The sequence below is a fragment of the Sinocyclocheilus grahami genome, unplaced genomic scaffold, assembly GCF_001515645.1.
Source record: "Sinocyclocheilus grahami isolate Dianchi unplaced genomic scaffold, SAMN03320097.WGS_v1.1 scaffold74.1, whole genome shotgun sequence".
NCBI lineage: Eukaryota > Metazoa > Chordata > Actinopteri > Cypriniformes > Cyprinidae > Sinocyclocheilus > Sinocyclocheilus grahami.
In genome coordinates this window covers 3,091,649-3,112,627 of record NW_015505253.1, presented here as the reverse complement: position 1 = coordinate 3,112,627, position 20,979 = coordinate 3,091,649, and the positions used below count along the sequence as shown (strand labels likewise).

Genomic DNA, 20,979 nt, shown 5'->3' with positions numbered 1-20,979 from the left:
CCAAAAAGTTTTACAAAGCTTTCGACATTAACAGAGTCGTAAAAAGAGTAAACGTCTGACATTCAGGGCAATGGGTGATTTCTACAGATTCTCCAGACTTGATGCCACAGAAACATAAGATCAGCGATGATAAAACTAAACATTAACTTTCAGAAAATTTCTATGACTCTTCTTGTCATTTGTCAGATTTATTGCACTTTCTCTTTGTAGTGTTAAGAAGAAAAAGCCTACATGCACTAAAGAAAACCTCGAAGCAAGCGACGGGGTCGGGATAGGCACCAAGTATCACTGAAGGGTTTACTGCAATGCCGGTTGCTCAGGGTAGGTTCGCATATTGCACACTTTGTCTCAATCAATTTGGTTTCTGTTGTACTCAGAGAAAACAAACACACTAACGTAACAAAATACAGATACAATTATGAAATGTTATTAGTTAAATATTAAATAATCAATAAGTCTCTTAAGGCAATAATTGGGAACAAAACAGATTTAGGATTCTGCTAATCTAGGATTGACCCCATCCTTCAGGGCTTCAGATATCAAATATGAAAATCTCTGTTAAAGACAAGAAACATTTCCCCCAATTTTCTACTGATGTGTTTTCTACCTATCGATTAACAGTCTGTTTAAGCCAGTTTATGTTGATGCTGATGTTGAGCATGTATAAAACAAGATTTCATGCTTTATCATTAGCATCTATGTCAGAGAGCATAGTCCTCTCTACCGAACTGTAAACAAAGGTGTGAACATTGTTCAGTGTGAAAAATATGTGAGGCAAAGCATGAGAAAATACAGATCAATGGTGCCATTTTTTTTTTCCACAAGACATTCTTGAAAAGAAGACATCTTGATCTGCTCTTAAATAAATTAAATGTTGTTAATTAAAGGAACAGTTCACCCAAAAATGAAAATTTGCTGAATGTTTACTAAGGCCATCCAATATGTAGATGAGTTTGCTTGTTCATGAGAACAGATTTGGAGTAATGTAGCATCACATGACTTGCTCACCAATGAACCCTCTGCAGTGAATGGGTGCCATCAGAATGAGAGACCAAACAGCTGATAAAAACATCAGAATAATCCACAAGTAATCCACACCACTCCAGTCCATCAGTTAACATATTGTGAACTGAAAAGCTGAGTTTGTAAGAAACAAATCCATTGTTTCACCATTGCTTAACTGATGGGACTGGAGTGGTGTGGATTGTGATGTTTTTATCAGCAGTTTGGACTCTCATTCTGACGGCACCCATTCACTGTAGAGGATCCATTGGTGAGCAGGTGATGGAATGCTACATTTCTCCAAATCTGATGTAGAAACAACCTCATCTACATCTTGGATGGCCTGAGGGTGAGCACATTTTCAGAAAAATTTCATTTTTTGGTGAACAATTCCTTTAAGTACTGATCTCTCACCAAAATATTATAAAAGAGATCTGACATAGGCAGCCATCATTGTTGGCCCTTTTAGTACCAAACACTGTAAACTTCAAATTCATGCATGTCTTCAGTCAAAGCATGCCATTATAGATCTGCCAATATGTACTCCGTCATGCATTTCGATTGACTAGACCACAGGCAAAAGTCCAGCCCTGAAGTATAGCAGGAGAACACAGTAAACACATCTTTACACAAACATCTACAGACCGGACAGATGAGCTGACGACATAAAAACACTTGGAATCCCCTAAACGTACATATACACACAATCCTGAGTGCTCTACGGGTAAACAACATTTGATTGTGAATCTGACAGGGACCAATCAGCTTTCAGCTCCACACATAATGAGTGGACTAACCAGCTAATGAGTTTATAAAGAACCAATCACTGCGCAGCTCTTAACTGTTCTAGATCAAGACGCCCCAGACAGGTTTACACAATGCCGAGAGAAACTGTACAGTGACATTTTGACTTTAGTGTTTCGTTATGAGAATTTGTAAAGCCACTGGATGCATCAAATGAACATGCTTCAGTTTTTGCACCGTAGTAAAGTTGACACCCAAATCATTTGCTCTTCTAATAAACTTGTATTAAGAGTAACTTTGACGGTACCCATTCAGCCACTGCAAGCATCGACGGAGACGTCTTTTATTCCTAGCATACTCTGAACACTACTATGTTTTGCGTACATCCCAGTGGCTTGACCATTGGAGATATGGAGATGACGGCGAGTGTCTTCCGGTGAAATTTTTACATTGACACTTTTAAAAGAGGAGCTCCATTGTCTCTAGGTAGCATAAATCATTATGATGTCCAGTGTTCCGTTTCAGAATGAATGTAACAACTTAAGATTCAAATCCTTATGATGTCCAGTGTTCCATTTTAGAAGATCCCAGTCATTGTGAAAAAGATGTTTTGTTCGTTGAATTAGAGGGACTGTTGAGGTGTGGAATAGATATTCATGTAAAAATAAATGTAAGTATCTGGATTCAGTGTGACTCAGGTGAACACTCAATTGTTAAAAAGATAAAAACATCAGAATAATCCACAAGTAATCCACACCACTCCAGTCCATCAGTTAACATATTGTGAACTGAAAAGCTGAGTTTGTAAGAAACAAATCCATTGTTTCACCATTGCTTAACTGATGGGACTGGAGTGGTGTGGATTGTGATGTTTTTATCAGCAGTTTGGACTCTCATTCTGACGGCACCCATTCACTGTAGAGGATCCATTGGTGAGCAGGTGATGGAATGCTACATTTCTCCAAATCTGATGTAGAAACAACCTCATCTACATCTTGGATGGCCTGAGGGTGAGCACATTTTCAGAAAAATTTCATTTTTTGGTGAACAATTCCTTTAAGTACTGATCTCTCACCAAAATATTATAAAAGAGATCTGACATAGGCAGCCATCATTGTTGGCCCTTTTAGTACCAAACACTGTAAACTTCAAATTCATGCATGTCTTCAGTCAAAGCATGCCATTATAGATCTGCCAATATGTACTCCGTCATGCATTTCGATTGACTAGACCACAGGCAAAAGTCCAGCCCTGAAGTATAGCAGGAGAACACAGTAAACACATCTTTACACAAACATCTACAGACCGGACAGATGAGCTGACGACATAAAAACACTTGGAATCCCCTAAACGTACATATACACACAATCCTGAGTGCTCTACGGGTAAACAACATTTGATTGTGAATCTGACAGGGACCAATCAGCTTTCAGCTCCACACATAATGAGTGGACTAACCAGCTAATGAGTTTATAAAGAACCAATCACTGCGCAGCTCTTAACTGTTCTAGATCAAGACGCCCCAGACAGGTTTACACAATGCAAAGAAAAACTGTACAGTGACATTTTTACTTTAGCGTTTCGTTATGAGAACTTGTAAGGTCATTGGATGCATCGAATAAACGTGAACACGCTTCAGTTTTTGCACCGTAGTAAAGTTGACACCCAAATCATTTGCTCTTCTAATAAACTTGTATTAAGAGTAACTTTGACGGTACCCATTCAGCCACTGCAAGCATCGACGGAGACGTCTTTTATTCCTAGCATACTCTGAACACTACTATGTTTTGCGTACATCCCAGTGGCTTGACCATTGGAGATATGGAGATGACGGCGAGTGTCTTCCGGTGAAATTTTTACATTGACACTTTTAAAAGAGGAGCTCCATTGTCTCTAGGTAGCATAAATCATTATGATGTCCAGTGTTCCGTTTCAGAATGAATGTAACAACTTAAGATTCAAATCCTTATGATGTCCAGTGTTCCATTTTAGAAGATCCCAGTCATTGTGAAAAAGATGTTTTGTTCGTTGAATTAGAGGGACTGTTGAGGTGTGGAATAGATATTCATGTAAAAATAAATGTAAGTATCTGGATTCAGTGTGACTCAGGTGAACACTCAATTGTTAAAAAATAAAGCCATTTCGGGGTCAAAATGACCCGATCAGAAGATGAAGGTTAATCTAGCGGAATATTGAGTCTCTGATAACATTTCTAATAGATAACGTTCTAATTCCATCTTCAAATAATCTTCTGTCCATGAGCTACTGCTGCTTTCTTCTAGTCTTAAAGGGATATTTCACCCCAAAAAAGAAAATTCTGTCATAATTTACTCACCCTCCAGTTGTTCCAAACCTTATCAATTACTTTCTTTTGTTGAACACAAAAGAAAATATTTTGAAGAATGTTGGGAAACAAACATTTGCTGGTAGCTAATGACTTCCATAGTATGGAAACAAATACTATTGCATACTATGGAAGTCAATGGCTACCAACAACTGTTTGGTTACCAACATACTGTACTTCAAAATATCATACAGGTCTGGAGCAACTTGAGGTTGAGTAAATGATGACATTTCATTTGGGTGAACTATCCCTTTAAGCCAGACTATTTTCGCCACTATTTTGCTGTGATCGTTAATGATATATATATTTTTTATTGTAGGGCACAATTGTGTATGAAAAAGGGAGACTATGAGAAAGTATAGACATCAGCGGTAGACCAACAAAGCTGATAAACAGGCCAATATTTCATATTTTCAAAATAATATTTTGAGTATAATATAATATAATTATTTTTTTTATTATTTTGTATTAGATGTTTACATTTAGTATAACTATTAACCATAAATAGCATTAAAATGCAATATATTTTTGTCATTTCAGGGCACAATTGAAAGTCTTGGATTGCTTGGTGTGTCACGTACACTGATAAATTGTCTTCATTTGACATATTTATGGACAATATTTTTGCGAAACAAATATTTCATTATTTAGCATTCCCTTTACATTACTATTAACTTTGAGTTTGCTCAGTTCCGACATCAAGCAGGTGAAAAATTGGCCACATTAGCGAAACGGCTTGCTTGGGTTTATATGGAACCATTTCGAAGTTAGGTGCAGCCACACTAGACTGCATTATTATTTATTAAAATAAGAAGCCCTAGAATATGACATCATATCCTGCTGTGCATATTCATTGCTGGGTCTAATGTAATTTTACATGCTTGACGTCTATGTGACACAACTTTCAGACCATCTTGCTTTTACTCAAGAACTCTGCAGTCATATTGTACAAGCAACAATCATAAATGATTGCTTTAGTAAAGAATGATGCACATCGCAAGCGAAACTGCTGATCAGTCAAGCAGCCTAATTGCTGGTGCATTTTCATTACAGTTCTGAAGACACCTTTTATCTTTACTCTGAGTTATTGGGCCCTTGAACCATAAAAAGACCTGTTCCGTGACAACAGCTGCAAAAGGCGTCAGTTCTGCCTATGAGCTTGAGAGACGACAAGATAGAAGTGTGACTATTTTACAGCATCACTCCCTCTTTATAATACATCGCGCTCATCTTTGCCCTCTTTTGCTACATGCTTTGCTTCCTTTTTCATAAACTCCTCATCTTTCATCTCTCTCCAGCATCATCCATCTCTTTTTCTATTTCACCTCGGATTCTCTTCTAGGTCTCATCGAAGCTGAATGATTTGCATTAGTGCATTCAGCGATTCATAAGTGTTTTGTAAGTGTGTGTGCAAACTTGTGTTGATGTATGTAGTTTATCAAGCTTGTTTGTAGCTATAAGTGTGTGTCGTAACAAGCATTTGCTCCCCGTTTCTCCTTTACGGGGCCGTTCAGAAGCCCTTGATATGGCAGTAGGCCTCAAGGCTGGAGAAGAGGATGTAGAGGAACCACAGACCCAGAAAGAAGAGTGTAGTGAGCAGGCGTGGGACCCGAGGGCCGCCCAGCTCTCCACCGATAGACGGCCGGCGGCGGAACAGCAGCACCCCCATGCAGATGAAGGCAAAAATAGTGAAGAGGGTGACGGAGAAGGCCATTGAGCCGGGATCCACGTGAAAGCGCTTGCCCTGGATGGCCCAGTACACGGCCGCCACGGACCAGGCCACACCAATGCCCAGAAACACGTTGACCGCGTTGCTGCCTGTGACGTTTCCCACGGAGGCGTCTGCGTACTGATCCTGAGTAGCGGCGACTTTACTGGCGAATGTGTCTGAAAGAGAGAGACAGAGAGCATGAGAAAATATAGACATTGGTGGTAGACGTTTATATCGACAAAGCTGATAGAATGGCCAATATTTCATATTTTCAAATGATCAAAATCAGTCAGTAACTTTTACAAGAATTTCTGGATCGAATCGAATCTAATTGAATGTAATATAAAAACGATTAATCGCGATTAATTGCATCCAAAATAAACGTTTTTGTTTACATAACATATGTGTGTGTACTGTGTATATTTATTATGTATATCTAAATACACACATATGCACGTATATATTTAAGAAAAATATATTATATTTGTATATTAAATATATTTTTATATAATATAAATTATATAAATATATACATGTAAATATTTTCAAAATATATACTGTATGAGTGTGTATTTATATATACATAATAAATATAAACAGTACACACACATATATTATGTAAACAAAAACTTTTATTTTGGATGCGATTATTCGCGATTAATCGTTTGACAGCACAAAAAAAAGTATCAAATATTGAGATTTAATGTAATTATATAATTATTAATAATAACACTCTAATGCAAAATACATTTTAATGTGAATTGTAGCAGTTTTGCATACAGGTATATGCCATTTACTTTTACTAAATTGTAATATAAACCAGTATATACTACTGTTCAAAAGATTAGGGTCAAAAATATGTTATTTATTTTAAAAAATTTGTACTTTTATTCATTAAGTATGCATTAAGTTGGCCAAAAGTAACTGTAAAGACATTTATAATGTTACAAAAGATTTAAATTTCAAATAAATGCTGTTCTTTTGAACATTTTAATGTTAAAAAAATCCTGGAAAAATATATGTGATGGTTTCCACAAACTATCTATCTATCTATCTATCTATCTATCTATCTATCTATCTATCTATCTATCTATCTATCTATCTATCTATCTATCTATCTATCTATCTATCTATCTATCCATCTATCTATCTATCAGCATTGATAATAATCAGAAATGTTTCTTGAGCAGCAGATCAGTATATTAGAATGATTTCTGAAGATCATGTGGCACTGAAGACTGGAGTAATGATGCTGAAAATTCAGCTTTGATCACAGAAATAAATTACATTTCAAAATATATTCAAATAGAAAACAGTTATTTTAAATTGTAATAACATTTCACTTTTTTTGTATTTTAGATCAAATAAATGCAGTCTTGGTGATCAGCCTTGGCTTATTTAAAATAAATAAATAAATAACTCTTACTGACCCCAAACTCACTTTTATCCCTTAAAAACCGAACAAAATTAACTGTAAATAAATAAAATGTTCCTTTTATTAAGTGAAAAGTGTGTTTTGTGCATTTTTCGTAATCTAATGCAGTGAGAAGTGTCTAAACCCTTCATTATATCCTCAAGCACACCTGGGATAGAAGTGCCCAGAGCGACGAACACCACTGCGGTGACGGTGTCCCGGAGGCCCACGGTGCAGCCGAAGTGTGACGCCAGGTCCCCGATGATGGCAGTGAGGAGGCCGATTACAGTGATGGACACCACAAAGCAGGCCCAGCCGTTCCAGTACTCTGTGGGCGGAACGAATGCGAACAGAACCTTCCAGAACACCGTCAGGAAGTGCATGAAGTAATCGTAGCAGGACGGGACACGCTCCTCTCGACCCTCCTCTTCATCTTCATCTCCATCACCTGAGGATGCCACATAATTAATAAATTACACTAAACTCTGGCCAATTCTACATGCACGGTCATTACCATAACTGACCACTAGATGGCAGGATCACATCACTGACACATCACTGACAAACTTGTAAGATATCTGTACAGGTGCATCTCAATAAATTAGAATATTTATTGAGATGCACCTGTATATTCTCATGGAATTTTAATTTTAGAAGTTCAAATTCAATTATATGCGTTCAAAAAACAAAATAAATCCAAAAATTATATGTAGAAACAATTTTCACTCAGAAATGGCAAGTAAATCAAATACAAAGAATTGACATGTAACACATTGAACTGAACATGACATTTGAAGAAGACTGAAATATTTTCTTGTAAATCATAATTCCATGAGCTTTATTTACAACTTACAGACCAGTGTTATTTTAGAATCATTGAGATACTATTATAGTTTTTATTAATATTTTGAATCATTGTGTATTTTATATTTTCCTTTTTAATTTTCATTTCCCAGTTTTAGTCATTTTACTGTTTTGTCATTTTAGTAGTTTTTTCTATGTACCTATTTCGTTTTTATAGATTTTTTTATTTCGATTTTAGTTTTATTTAGTACATCGAGTTAAACTAAATTAAAATGAGGAATGCTGCCTTTGCAACTAGCTGATTTTTTTCAGATTGTTTTATTAGTTTTACTGTATGTTTTTGTCACTGTTAGCAGTTTTTATGTCTATATATATTTTTAATATATTGTAATTTTCAATTTTAGTTATTTTAGTATATCAAGTTAAACTAATTACTGAAATAAATGAACTTTTCTATTTATTGAGATGCACCTGTATATTCTCATGGAATTTTAATTTTAGAAGTTCAAATTCAATTATATGCGTTCAAAAAACAAAATAAATCCAAAAATTATATGTAGAAAAATTTTCACTCAGAAATGGCAAGTAAATCAAATACAAAGAATTGACATGTAACACATAGAACTGAACATGATATTTGAAGAAGATATTTTCTTGTAAATCATAATTCCATGAGCTTTATTTACAACTTACAGACCAGTGTTATTTTAGAATCATTGAGATACTATTATAGTTTTTATTAATATTTTGAATCATTGTGTATTTTATATTTTCCTTTTTAATTTTCATTTCCCAGTTTTAGTCATTTTACTGTTTTGTCATTTTAGTAGTTTTTTCTATGTACCTATTTCGTTTTTATAGATTTTTTTATTTCGATTTTAGTTTTATTTAGTACATCGAGTTAAACTAAATTAAAATGAGGAATGCTGCCTTTGCAACTAGCTGATTTTTTTCAGATTGTTTTATTAGTTTTACTGTATGTTTTTGTCACTGTTAGCAGTTTTTATGTCTATATATATTTTTAATATATTGTAATTTTCAATTTTAGTTATTTTAGTATATCAAGTTAAACTAAATTACGAGTTGATTGCAATTTTTTTTATATATCAATTATATAAAACGTAACTTTTTTTTATTGGTTTTAATTTTAGTTTCAGTTTGCTTGTAAAAAGTTAGTTTTAATTAACCATACTAACCCTGGTATAGACTATTTATATGGTACTTTTAGCAACAGTTTTAGTCATTATAGAAAATGGCATGCTGGTTTTAGTCATTTTACTGTTTTGTCATTTTAGTAGTTTTTTCTATGTACCTATATCGTTTTTATTGATTTTTTTATTTCGATTTTAGTTTTATTTAGTACATCGAGTTAAACTAAATTAAAATGAGGAATGCTGCCTTTGCAACTAGCTGATTTTTTTCAGATTGTTTTATTAGTTTTACTGTATGTTTTTGTCACTGTTAGCAGTTTTTGTGTCTATATATATTTTTAATATATTGTAATTTTCAATTTTAGTTATTTTAGTATATCAAGTTAAACTAAATTACGAGTTGATTGCAATTTTTTTTATATATCAATTATATAAAACGTAACTTTTTATTAATGGTTTTAATTTTAGTTTCAGTTTGCTTGTAAAAAGTTAGTTTTAATTAACCATACTAACCCTGGTATAGACTATTTATATGGTACTTTTAGCAACAGTTTTAGTCATTATAGAAAATGGCATGCTGGAAATTCTGCACTATTTCTTTATTGTATTCCATGGAAGAAATAAAGTCACAAAGGTTTGGAAAGGTGCACAGAAATGCCATTTTTAGCTGAGCTCTTGCTTTCAGACTGTGCATTGCTGAAGCTTCTGAGATGGAGCATTAAAAGAGCAGCTTGAGAATGTAAGAACCTCATTATGTGTTTTATTAAGTCTGAGAATTGCTGAGGGAATGAAATTTATACGGTGTGACTCATACAGTTTATTCCTATTTCAAAAGAGACCAATTAAACATCCGACACACTCATGAGGAGCACAGAGGGGTGTGAGACGGACCTGCGCTGACGGTCACGGCCTCCACAAACTGCTCTCTCCAGGAGTGAGTGCCGATCACCAGCGCCAGGTTAGTCTTCTTGATCAGTTTATCAACCGTGCTCTGAAACACAGCACAGATCACTCAAACATTCACACCATTCAGCACCCAACTCTGACTTTCTGCTCAGTTTTGATTTTTTTTATCCGAGGTTGTTCACATGACATAAATGTGGCCCATATGATCAGGGGTGACTATATCATACAATGGACCTATACAGTATTTTACTTTGATGTCACAGCTCAGGATAATCACTAGTGAAAGGATTGGGACTGTGCTTGTTTTCGGGACCCTATCATCAATGTCATTTTCATAATATAATTTAATATAATGCACAATTATGATGATCATTGCATTAGACAAAAAATAAATAAATAAAATAATTAATGGTATATATTTTCAGAACTGAGAATATCAGATTTAATGTGATTTTTACTGCTCATAAAGTTATAATAAACATACAATTTTCAAATAAATGCACAATATGATTTATGTATGATTATTATTATATTTATTATTATCATAATAAGACATTTTCAGAATCGAAAACAGCAGATTCAATGCATAATTATTATTATATATTATATATACATATTTTTATATTTAGTCATTTAGCAGACGCTTTTATCCAAAGCGACTTACAAATGAGGACAAACAGAAGCAATCAAAACTAACAAAAGAGCAATAAAATGCAAGTGCTATCACAAGTCTCGGTTAGCTCAACACAGTACGTAGCAAGGTTTTTTTAAATTCATATATATATATATATATATATATATATATAATCTTTTAGATCTGAAAATATCAGATTCGGTTTTTTCCTGTTTTTTTTTCCAGATCTGGACCACATTCAACTGTCATGTGAACAGACCAACACTTTAATAATCTCTTTGCATCCTCTCTTCTGAAGTGCTGGCATCAAATATTACTATCATGACAAACATAATGAACCTGACAACTGTTCGTTTAGCACCACCGATCTGATAAATAACACTAAAAAAAGAAATTATATGAATGTAATTTTTAGATGAGAATATAATCAACCGTCAACATTTGCTGTCATGAACAGAGCCGACAATCATAATGCATCATTTCACTCTGGGTAATCATTAAACGGGAACTTCAAATTATATTTTTGTAAATAGTCATAAACAGTTATAATTGAAAATCACCACTGCATATGTATAAAAAAATCTAACCATCATGTGCAGGAATATATTGGGAATGTACTGGGAGTCTAAAGCTGTGGGCCAGTATGACTGATGGATGTGCATTTTTCATGCTGTATAAAACAATCTATATATAGAGCTCTACTGTACTGTACATGAAGGTCTGTTCAGCATGCATGATTTCACCGTGTGGCCTCATGTCATGTCTACAGAACAGATGGAGGAAGAATAGGGCTGGGAGATATAGCTGAAATATTACATCTGTTTAAAAACAACAACAAAAAATAAAAAATAAAAATAAAAATAAAAATGTGTTTTCAAATGATACCTTACAGTAAATTAATAGGAATCTTCAATAAAAAAAATAAAAAAATAATATGATTTCAGATGTGAATACGTGCATTAAATTCATAGGACTCCTTGATAAATAAATAAATAAATAATAATATTGACTTATTATTTTCTATATTTTCAGATGTGAAACCTTACAGAAAATTCACAGGACTCCTCGAATAAATAAATAAATATAAAATATGGACTGACATTTTTCAGTGTTTTCAACTGTGATACCTTGAATTCATAGGACAGCTTGATAAACAAAATTTTTTTATTAAATATGGACTCAGTAAGTTCACTGTTTTCAGATGTGATACCTCATACGACTCATTGATAAATAAAATAAACTAATAAACTAAAATAAAATCAATTAAAATTTAATTAAATATGGGCTCACTAATTTCACTGTTTTCAGACGTGATATAGGACTCCTTGATAAAATAAAATATGGTCAGACTATTTTCTATTTTTTTCAGACTTGAAACCTTACAGAAAATTCATAGGACTCTTTGAAAATAAAATAAAATATGCTACTTTTCCAACTGTTACCTTAAATTCATATGACTCCTCGATCACTACCTCCAGCCGGCTATGCTCCCCCAAAACAGGTTTCCCCATCTCTGCTATCTTCCTGGCCTCCTCCTCCTCTGCACTCAACTGCCCCTCCGGATCCTCTGAAAGCCGCAGACGATCAAAGAAAAGAGACAGACAGAAGACAGAAAAGAATAGATGAGATACAACAGACAGGAAACGGAGGGCACACCCCCTACCTATCAATCAAAAACACAACAGCTCCAGCGATCGATAAGACGACACGTATGACAGCACGACACGCACACGAACAAAACAACACAAGCTCTGAGAGACGCTCTGAATGCATGTGTGCCAGACTGTGAATCTACCCACTACAATACTGTTTACAACCCATTTTACTTCTGTAAAGCAGAGTAAAAATTGAGATTGATTGTCTGCGACAGCTACTATTGAGATATTTTTTGACTTTCTGTCTAATGGTTTGAACTCTCTCTCAACAGTCAGCGTTTGATCCCTCTTTTCACAGCGTAATCACATCCCTCATGGGTTCTGGGAAGCTTTTAGCCCCTCTCTCTTCTCTGCTGAGTGTGTAACATGAGGGTTAGTGTGGACACATGTCAGTTGATCAGAGGTTGATCTGAAACCTTACCTTGGTTCAGCAGCAGGGCTGCGTGATGTAAGGAGGGACAAGAGAGATGGAGTTAGTGCTGGAGATGAGTTTACTCCATTAATAAACACACATATACACACACACACACACACGCATCTACATGTATGTATCCCATGACTGTGGCTCTGCTCCAAACCCTAGTGAGCTGCTTCTCTGAATACTAAACCAGCATCCTAACAAAAACAGCATTTCATAAGTGACTGATCTGAAACGCTCAGACAAAGAGCGCTGTTCACATCACGCACGCAAGCAATACTGCTGCTAACAGCTGAATCCATTACTGTCAAATAGTTGACTCCTGCAGAGCAAAGACCCTTTAAGGCAAGTAAGTGCATTTGGTGACCATCTCAGAAACACCCTCAAGCTGCTGTTTTACAGTGACGCAGGAGCATCTGCTGTCTACTGAATGAGGAACGACTGGAAAACTGTTTGTCAAGATCACATTTCAATGTCAAATCAGCAATAAATTCTAGCAGAAATTATGCATGCATGCATATTATTTTTAAGGGGTTGCTAGATTAACAAATAATATTCTAAATCCTAATTTTAAATTTTTTGTTGTTGTTTATGATGGTGATTATCATTATTATTATTATTAATACCCAATATTTGTTAATGCTTTTTATAATTTAAATAATAATAATAATAAGAAGAAGAAAAAGCATACACAAATATTAAGTGAAATATTTTATTTTTTACTTGATAAAAACTACAAACACTATGCAAATTAAATTACAGACGCTCTATTTTCTCTTGATACTTTTTAATACTGAATAAAAATAGTTTAATGTATAATTAAAACTATATACAAAATAGTTTAATATATTTATAAATGTATAATTTAAATATCTTATGTTTATAAAAATATACTTGCATTTTATATGTACATGTATTAAAATGTATATCTAATATGTTTTGATTTTAATATGTTGATTTTATATATTGCTATTATTATTAAAATGCCAATTTAAAACATAATGGGTATATATTTCATTTTTTATTTTTATATTTGTTTTTTTAAAGTATTTTCTTATTATATTTATTTATTAATATATATATATTTATATATTATAAAAGCAGCATCATTTTGCAGCCTGGAACATTCCTATGAAGCCTAAAAATGCTGTCTAGGAAGGCAGCTCATTAGGGCTGGGAGCAGAGCCAACTGTATCGGAAATCACTTGAACCCGAATGTCAAATGAATGCCCAAAACCACTCTAAAAACTAATAGAGTTAATCTCATAGTCCTTATAGTGTGACACTGTACACACACCTGAGATTCCTCTCTTCAGCCAGCGCGGTTCCTCAAGAACGATGAAGAAATTCTCATGTTTCTCGTACTCTTCATCATCAATGATCCTCACCTGAAAGGTCTGACTGCACACGCACACACACACACACACACACACACACACATAGACAAACAAAATCAGACATTCAGGTGGTGGCTTTGAAGTCTCACATCGATTACTGGGACAAGTGACAGAAAATTGCGACTAAATAGGAAAATGTCAGAAGGCTGCATAATGACACACACACACACACACACACACACACACACACACACACACACACACAACACAACACAACACATACCCAACACACACAGCACCTTATAAATAATTAATGCTGTTCCTCTGGGGTCATGAACAGCAGCGCTCCACCCTGACATGAAATCACATTAAAAGAACTGATGAATGAACAACACACACACACACACACACAAACAAATAAAGGCACAAAAACATGCTCACACAAATCATGGAAAATATCAGCATTTAAATCATTTTAAAAGGTTGCATGTCAATATTTAATCACATTCATACACTCACATACGCTCCCACTCACAATAATGTGTGCAAATATAAACCTCAATGCATGTAAAACTAAATCCACAATGCTTTGTAAGGGCGCTAATTTACTGAGTGGTGTTGGATTTACCTCCAGCACTGACAAACACAGGAAAATCGTAACGTTTAGTGCTCATCCATAATGTAGGACAGTGTCACGTTCATCCGGCAAAGACAGAAAAAAGACTCCAGACAGACGGAAGCATTGCATCTGCTAACGATCTTATGGACTCACACATACTAAGCACGTAAGCATCACTATCAATATCGCTTGTACTCCAGGGATTTGAACAAGCATCACTGAACATGAGTGATACCTCAAAAGAGAGGGATGAGCTGTTACTTTACAAGGAGATTAGATGCTAGATCTTCAGCTGGTGGATGACAAAACAGGTGAAAAAATATCTCAGACTTATACTGGAGGAGGACCCCCAGCCACAGGTGGCAACCACTTAGAGCACCCTAGCAACTGCTTAGCAACAATCCAGAATGCCCTAGCAACTCTCTAGTAACCTTTCAGAACACTCTTGCGACTGCCTAGCAACTCTTTAGTAACCACTCAAAATACACTTTTCAGAACACCCTTGCGACTGCCTAGCAACTCTTTAGTAACCACTCAAAATACACTAGAAATTGCCTAGAAGCTCTCTAGTAACCAATCAGAACACCCTAGCAACAATCCAGAATGCCCTAGCAACTCTCTAGTAACCTTTCAGAACACCCTTGCGACTGCCTAGCAACTCTTTAGTAACCACTCAAAATACACTAGAAATTGCCTAGAAGCTCTCTAGTAACCAATCAGAACACCCTAGCAACAATCCAGAATGCCCTAGCAACTCTCTAGTAACCATTAAGAACACACTAGCACCTGACTAGCAACACTTTATTAACCACTCAGAACACCCTAGCAACAACCCAAAGCACCATAATAACTGCCAAACAACTCTCAAGTAACCAGTGAAGACACACTAGTAACTACCTAGCAGCTCCTTAGTAACCACCCAGAACACCCAAGCAACTTCTTAGAAACCTTAGTAATCACCCAAGCAATTGCCTAACAAGTAGTTAGTATTAGTAACCACCCTGAACACACTAGTAACTGCCTAGCAACTCTCTCTAGTAACCACATAGAACACCCTAGCAACTCTCTCTAGTAACCACTCAGAACACCCTAGCAACTCTCTAGTAACCACTCAGAACACCCTAGCAACAGCCCAGAGCACCATAATAACTGCCAAACAACTCTCAAGTACTGTAACCAGTGAGGACACACTAGTAACTGCCTAGCAACTCCTTAGTAACCACCCAGAACACCCTAGCAACTGCCTAACAAGTTACCAGTAACCACCCCAAATACATTAGGAACTGCCTAGCAACTCTCTAGCAACCACTCACAACACCCTAGCAACTCTCTAGTGACCACACAGAACACCCTAGCAACTCTCTAGAAACCACTCAGTATCCAATTGCTTAGAAACCTTCGAGTAAACACTCAGAACACCCTAACAACTACATAGCGATGCCATAGACTCGGAACACCTTTGCATTGTGGAAGTGAGTTTTTGCACAGACACACTGATTTCCTCCCTCTTTTCTTGTGTTTTTCACACTCACGTTGTCTGGTCGTTGGTGAATTCCAGCTCTCCGTGCGTGTCCTCGTAGTCGACCCCTCCCCCTTGGGCCGTCCCATTCTCCGTGTGGTACGGAATGATCACAGTTCCGCGGGCACCAGAGTTCCGGACCACTGTTACCTCCATGGTTCCCACACTCTCACTCACTCGCACCAAGCGGTCTGTGAAGTTGAAGATCCCTGCGTGATCGTCGTCCAGGATGGTGACCGTGGCCATCAGCGGTTGCACCAGCCGGGCCTTGGGAGCCTGATCCGTGTCATCACTCTCAAACATACCCTCCGCATCACCGACACGCAGGTTCAGCAAACGCACAAAGAAATGTTCGTCTTCCTCAAAGATGTCATCATCGATGATGCCCACCTAGAAAGACAGAGAGACTTTCAGTAAAACGGTTTTGCTTCAGTAAATCTCAAGAACACAGAACTAGTTCTTGGACATAGTACATTAGGGACTTAACATTCATCTCACATGGATTTGTAGAGATCTGACATCTCTGATCAACGTGTCCATCACTCTGAATCCTTTCTCAGTCTTTTTGGCAAAGAGTCACTCATTGTCACTCAACCAATGACAGACACTACAGCACTGTTGCCATGGATTTACAGCCCTGTCCATCTCTGTGGAGTGGACGTTTTTCTAAAAGGAAGTATACTACATGAAAGACAGAGTTTTTTTTCTTTGGAAGCTGTTGTTAAGGAACTAAAGCATTGTCCTTGGGAATCGCCTGTTCATAAAAGATTCCTATTAATGGACGTACAAGAATCAGTACTACTGTAGATTCAACCTTTTGGTTGAAGAACTTTGCTGGACCAAACTGTATGCTTTGAACATGTTCTAAGAAAACGTACATAGAAAGCAACTTTCATGCAAAGTTTGGATGCTTAAGACAATCCCAGTTGAGGCCAGATCCACTAGCATGTAGTTCAACTTATTAACCAGCTAGACCACCTTAAACCATCTAATGACCATAAATGAACCCATGTAAAACCACCTACTCTACTGCTTTCAGTAGGACCAAACTGTATGCTGTAAACATGTTCTTAGAATACTTGCATAGAAAGCAACTTTCATGCAAAGTTTGTATACTTTAGACCAGGGCTGGCCAAACTCGGTCCTGGAGGGCCGGTGTCAGTGCAGAGTTTAGCTCCAACCCTAATTAAACACACCTGAACCAGCTAATCAGGCTCTTACTAGGCATAGAAACGGTGTGTTGAGGCAAGTTGGAGCTAAACTCGGCAGGACACCGGCCCTCCAGGACCGAGTTTGGACAGCCCTGCTTTAGACCATCCCAGTTGAGACCAGATCCACTAGCAGGTAGTTAAACCTATTAACCAGCTATACCAACTTAAACCAGCTAATGAGCATAAAGGTGGACGAAGTAGAAACCATGTAAATCCATACACTGGTTTCAGTTGGACCAAACTGTATTTCTGTCAGGACCACTATCGTCAAAGGTGACAGACAATTAGCATACAGTTTAGATTGGCGGTATGGTTCTATTCTGGGCAAGAACTCCCTGTGCATCCATGCAGCCTAGCATTGATGAGAGCAGAGAGAGCAGCAATAACCCCCTTAAGGTAACAGAACAGAACCAACATATTGCAGATATCATTAATGTTCAATAATTTAATGAACACATTTTAGAATTAGTCTGATTCAAAGGAGAATCAGAAAGCAGAATCCTGGCTGAACGAGAGGAGGAATTGGGGATGGAGGAGAGTAATTAGCTATTAAGCAACGCAAAAGTGGCTGATAATACTGAAGGTGTCGTATGCCTATAGGTAGATGTGGATCAGCGGAGAGTTTACTGATGCACGCGTGACTCACGTGACCTGCTAGAACTAACGCTACACTTGATGTTGCGGACATGTTCTTAGAAACTCATGTAGAAATAAACTTATATTACCTCAAAGTTCACACAAATACTGATTTGATGATCAATGATTGGTGTCCCTTCAGAGTATTCAGATATCTGACACCCTCCCCTATTCAAGAACAGATCCATTAGCAAGGTAGTTCAACTTTTTAACCAGTTTAGACCAGGTTGGACAAGCTAACGACCATCTACCAGTTTCATCTGGACCAAATTGTATGTTGTGTACATGTTATTAAAAACGAACATAGAAAGCAACTTTCATGCAAAATGTGGATACTTGAGACCATCCCAGTCGATTCCAGATTCACTAGCGCAGGGGTGTCCAAACCTGCTCCTGGAGGGCCAATTGCCTGCGAAAGTGGCTGATAATACTGAAGGTGTCGTATTCCTTTAGGTAGATGTGGATCAGCGGAGAGTTTACTGATGCACGCGTGACTCACGTGACCTGCTAGAACTAATGCTACACTTGATGTTGCGGACATGTTCTTAGAAACTCATGTAGAAATAAACTTATATTACCTCAAAGTTCACACAAATACTGATTTGATGATCAATGATTGGTGTCACTTCAGAGTATTCAGATATCTGACACCCTCCCCTATTCAAGAACAGATCCATTAGCAAGGTAGTTCAACTTTTTAACCAGTTTAGACCAGGTTGGACAAGCTAACGACCATCTACCAGTTTCATCTGGACCAAATTGTATGTTGTGTACATGTTATTAAAAACGAACATAGAAAGCAACTTTCATGCAAAATGTGGATACTTGAGACCATCCCAGTCGATTCCAGATTCACTAGCGCAGGGGTGTCCAAACCTGCTCCTGGAGGGCCAATTGCCTGCAGAGTTTAGCTCCAACCATATTTAACCATACCTGAAGCTAATCAAGCTCTTCAGACTCACTAGAAACTTCCAGGGAAGTGTGTTGAATCTCTGCAGGACGTTAGCCCTCCAGGAGCAGCACTGGACACCCCTGCACTGGCAGGTAATCAAGTAAATTAACCATCTAGACAAGCTTGGACCAACTAATGACCATAAGGGTTAAAGTATAAGGGTTTCAACTGTAGGTTAGGTTTTCAGATGGATTTTTCAGCCAATTTTTATTCTCTCCTTTCACTCCTCCTCACCTTAATTTCTTTCCTGGTTTCTCCTGGTTTGAACACCAGTGTCCCTTCGCAGTACTCATAATCTGAGCCGGCATTGGCTGTGCCGTCTTCCGTACAGTAGTCAACGTAGAAAGTGCTCTCCCCCAGGCCTCCTCGACACACCACGGGTATCATGATGGTGCCACAGTTTTCCATGCACTGACTGTGTGCGCTCTCGAAGGAGATGCGGCTGCAGACGGCCAGGTCATCCTCCTCTGAAGCCTCATCGCAGCCTGACACAACAGCGCGGCGAGCGTGATCTGCTGCATGTTTCTTCAGCACATTACCAGCCCCGATCATCATGCGCGTGGCCTGGACACGGTAAAAGGCGCGACTTTTCTGCTGATGGAGGAGGGCATAGTAGTTGGCCAATTCCATCAGCTGATCCAACTCCTTATCTGGGTATTTCTGCTTCAGGTCCTTGAGGATACGGATCACCTGCCAAGACACATTCAAAGGTCAAGGAAAGTGCTGTGCAATGAAAGTTCTGTCATCATTTTCTCACCCTCACATTGCTCCAAACCAGAAAATCGAAGTAGCTTTCAAATCTAAAAGTTTGTGAATATTCAAACTTGATCACTTAAGACCCAATATGCCAAGTTTGACGTCAATGACACCAAACAGCATTGGCTCTCGCACATCATGATTCATTGACAATTGTGAATTAGATATGAGAAATACAGTAAGAGTAAATATTTTTGTCCAAACAACTTGGCCTGTTCCCCAGATTAAGCTATTCCTTTACTTAAAGGGGTCATATGATGCGATTTAAATTTTTCCTTTCTCTTTGGAGTGTTACAAGCTCTTGGTGCATAAAGAAGATCTGTAAAGTTACAAAGACTAAAGTCTCAAATCTAAAGAGATATTCTTTGTAAAAGTTAAGAGTCAACCACGCCTACCTAAGGCGGATCGCTCTAACACGCCCCCACGTCTACGTCACGATGTGGGAAGATTTGCATAACGCTGCCCAAATGTTCACACAAAGAAAGAAGGTGTAACTTTTATTCTCGCTGTAGTATTGTTGTTGCCGCTGCCGCCATGTCGTGAAGGCGCTGTGTGTTTAATTGTGAAAGCAAAACGACTTTGTTTGGCCTTCCAAAAGAGGACGATATCCGCTTCGTCATGCCTGGAGCTGATCCGTGTTGGTCACTGAGGAAATACATCAACTTCGCGCTGTAAATCGCCGGATCGGCTTTCACCGTGGACGAAGCGGAGTCCAGCCCGAAGTTGCCACATGTGGTTGCCGCAGGCCCACCGGCGCTCACTCAAGCCGGCCTCCGCTCACTCTAGGCCTCCGCACACTCTAGCCCGCCGTGTGTGATGCTGTGTTCCGTTGTGAAAGCGAAACTGCATTGTTAGGCCTTCCAAAACAGGACACGACTAGAAATCAGTGGTTAAGTTGTATTTACAACACTGTTCCAGAACAGTTCAACCCAAATATTCAGATGTTTGTCTCGTCGCTCCGGCCAGGACAAGGCATCACAATATGGTAAGGGGCGTAACATTTCCATCACACGCTTGAAGTATTCGGCCAATCACAACGTACTAGATAGCTGGCCAATCAGAGCACACCTCGCTTTTCAGACCGATGAGCTTTGTAAATATCGACGCGTTTCAGAAAGGCGGGGCATAGAGGAGAAACAATAATGTACAGTATGTGGAAAATAATG

At 37.5% G+C, this 20,979-nt stretch overlaps 1 protein-coding gene across 1 annotated transcript in view; it reads right to left on the bottom strand.

Annotated features, from left to right (window-relative positions):
* Positions 1-4,613: 4,613 nt before the first annotated feature.
* LOC107585757 (sodium/calcium exchanger 2-like) overlaps positions 4,614-20,979 on the bottom strand; it is a 29,403-nt gene continuing 13,037 nt past the window's right edge. Inside the window, exons 5-12 of the mRNA XM_016272913.1 lie at positions 19,292-19,747; positions 16,272-16,648; positions 14,081-14,184; positions 12,787-12,804; positions 12,153-12,277; positions 10,062-10,161; positions 7,385-7,663; positions 4,614-5,977 (exon numbers count right to left, since the gene is read on the bottom strand). Of these exons, the coding sequence (XP_016128399.1) occupies positions 5,601-5,977; positions 7,385-7,663; positions 10,062-10,161; positions 12,153-12,277; positions 12,787-12,804; positions 14,081-14,184; positions 16,272-16,648; positions 19,292-19,747 (1,836 nt within the window). The 3' untranslated portion in view covers positions 4,614-5,600. The remainder of the gene's footprint in view (positions 5,978-7,384; positions 7,664-10,061; positions 10,162-12,152; positions 12,278-12,786; positions 12,805-14,080; positions 14,185-16,271; positions 16,649-19,291; positions 19,748-20,979) is intronic.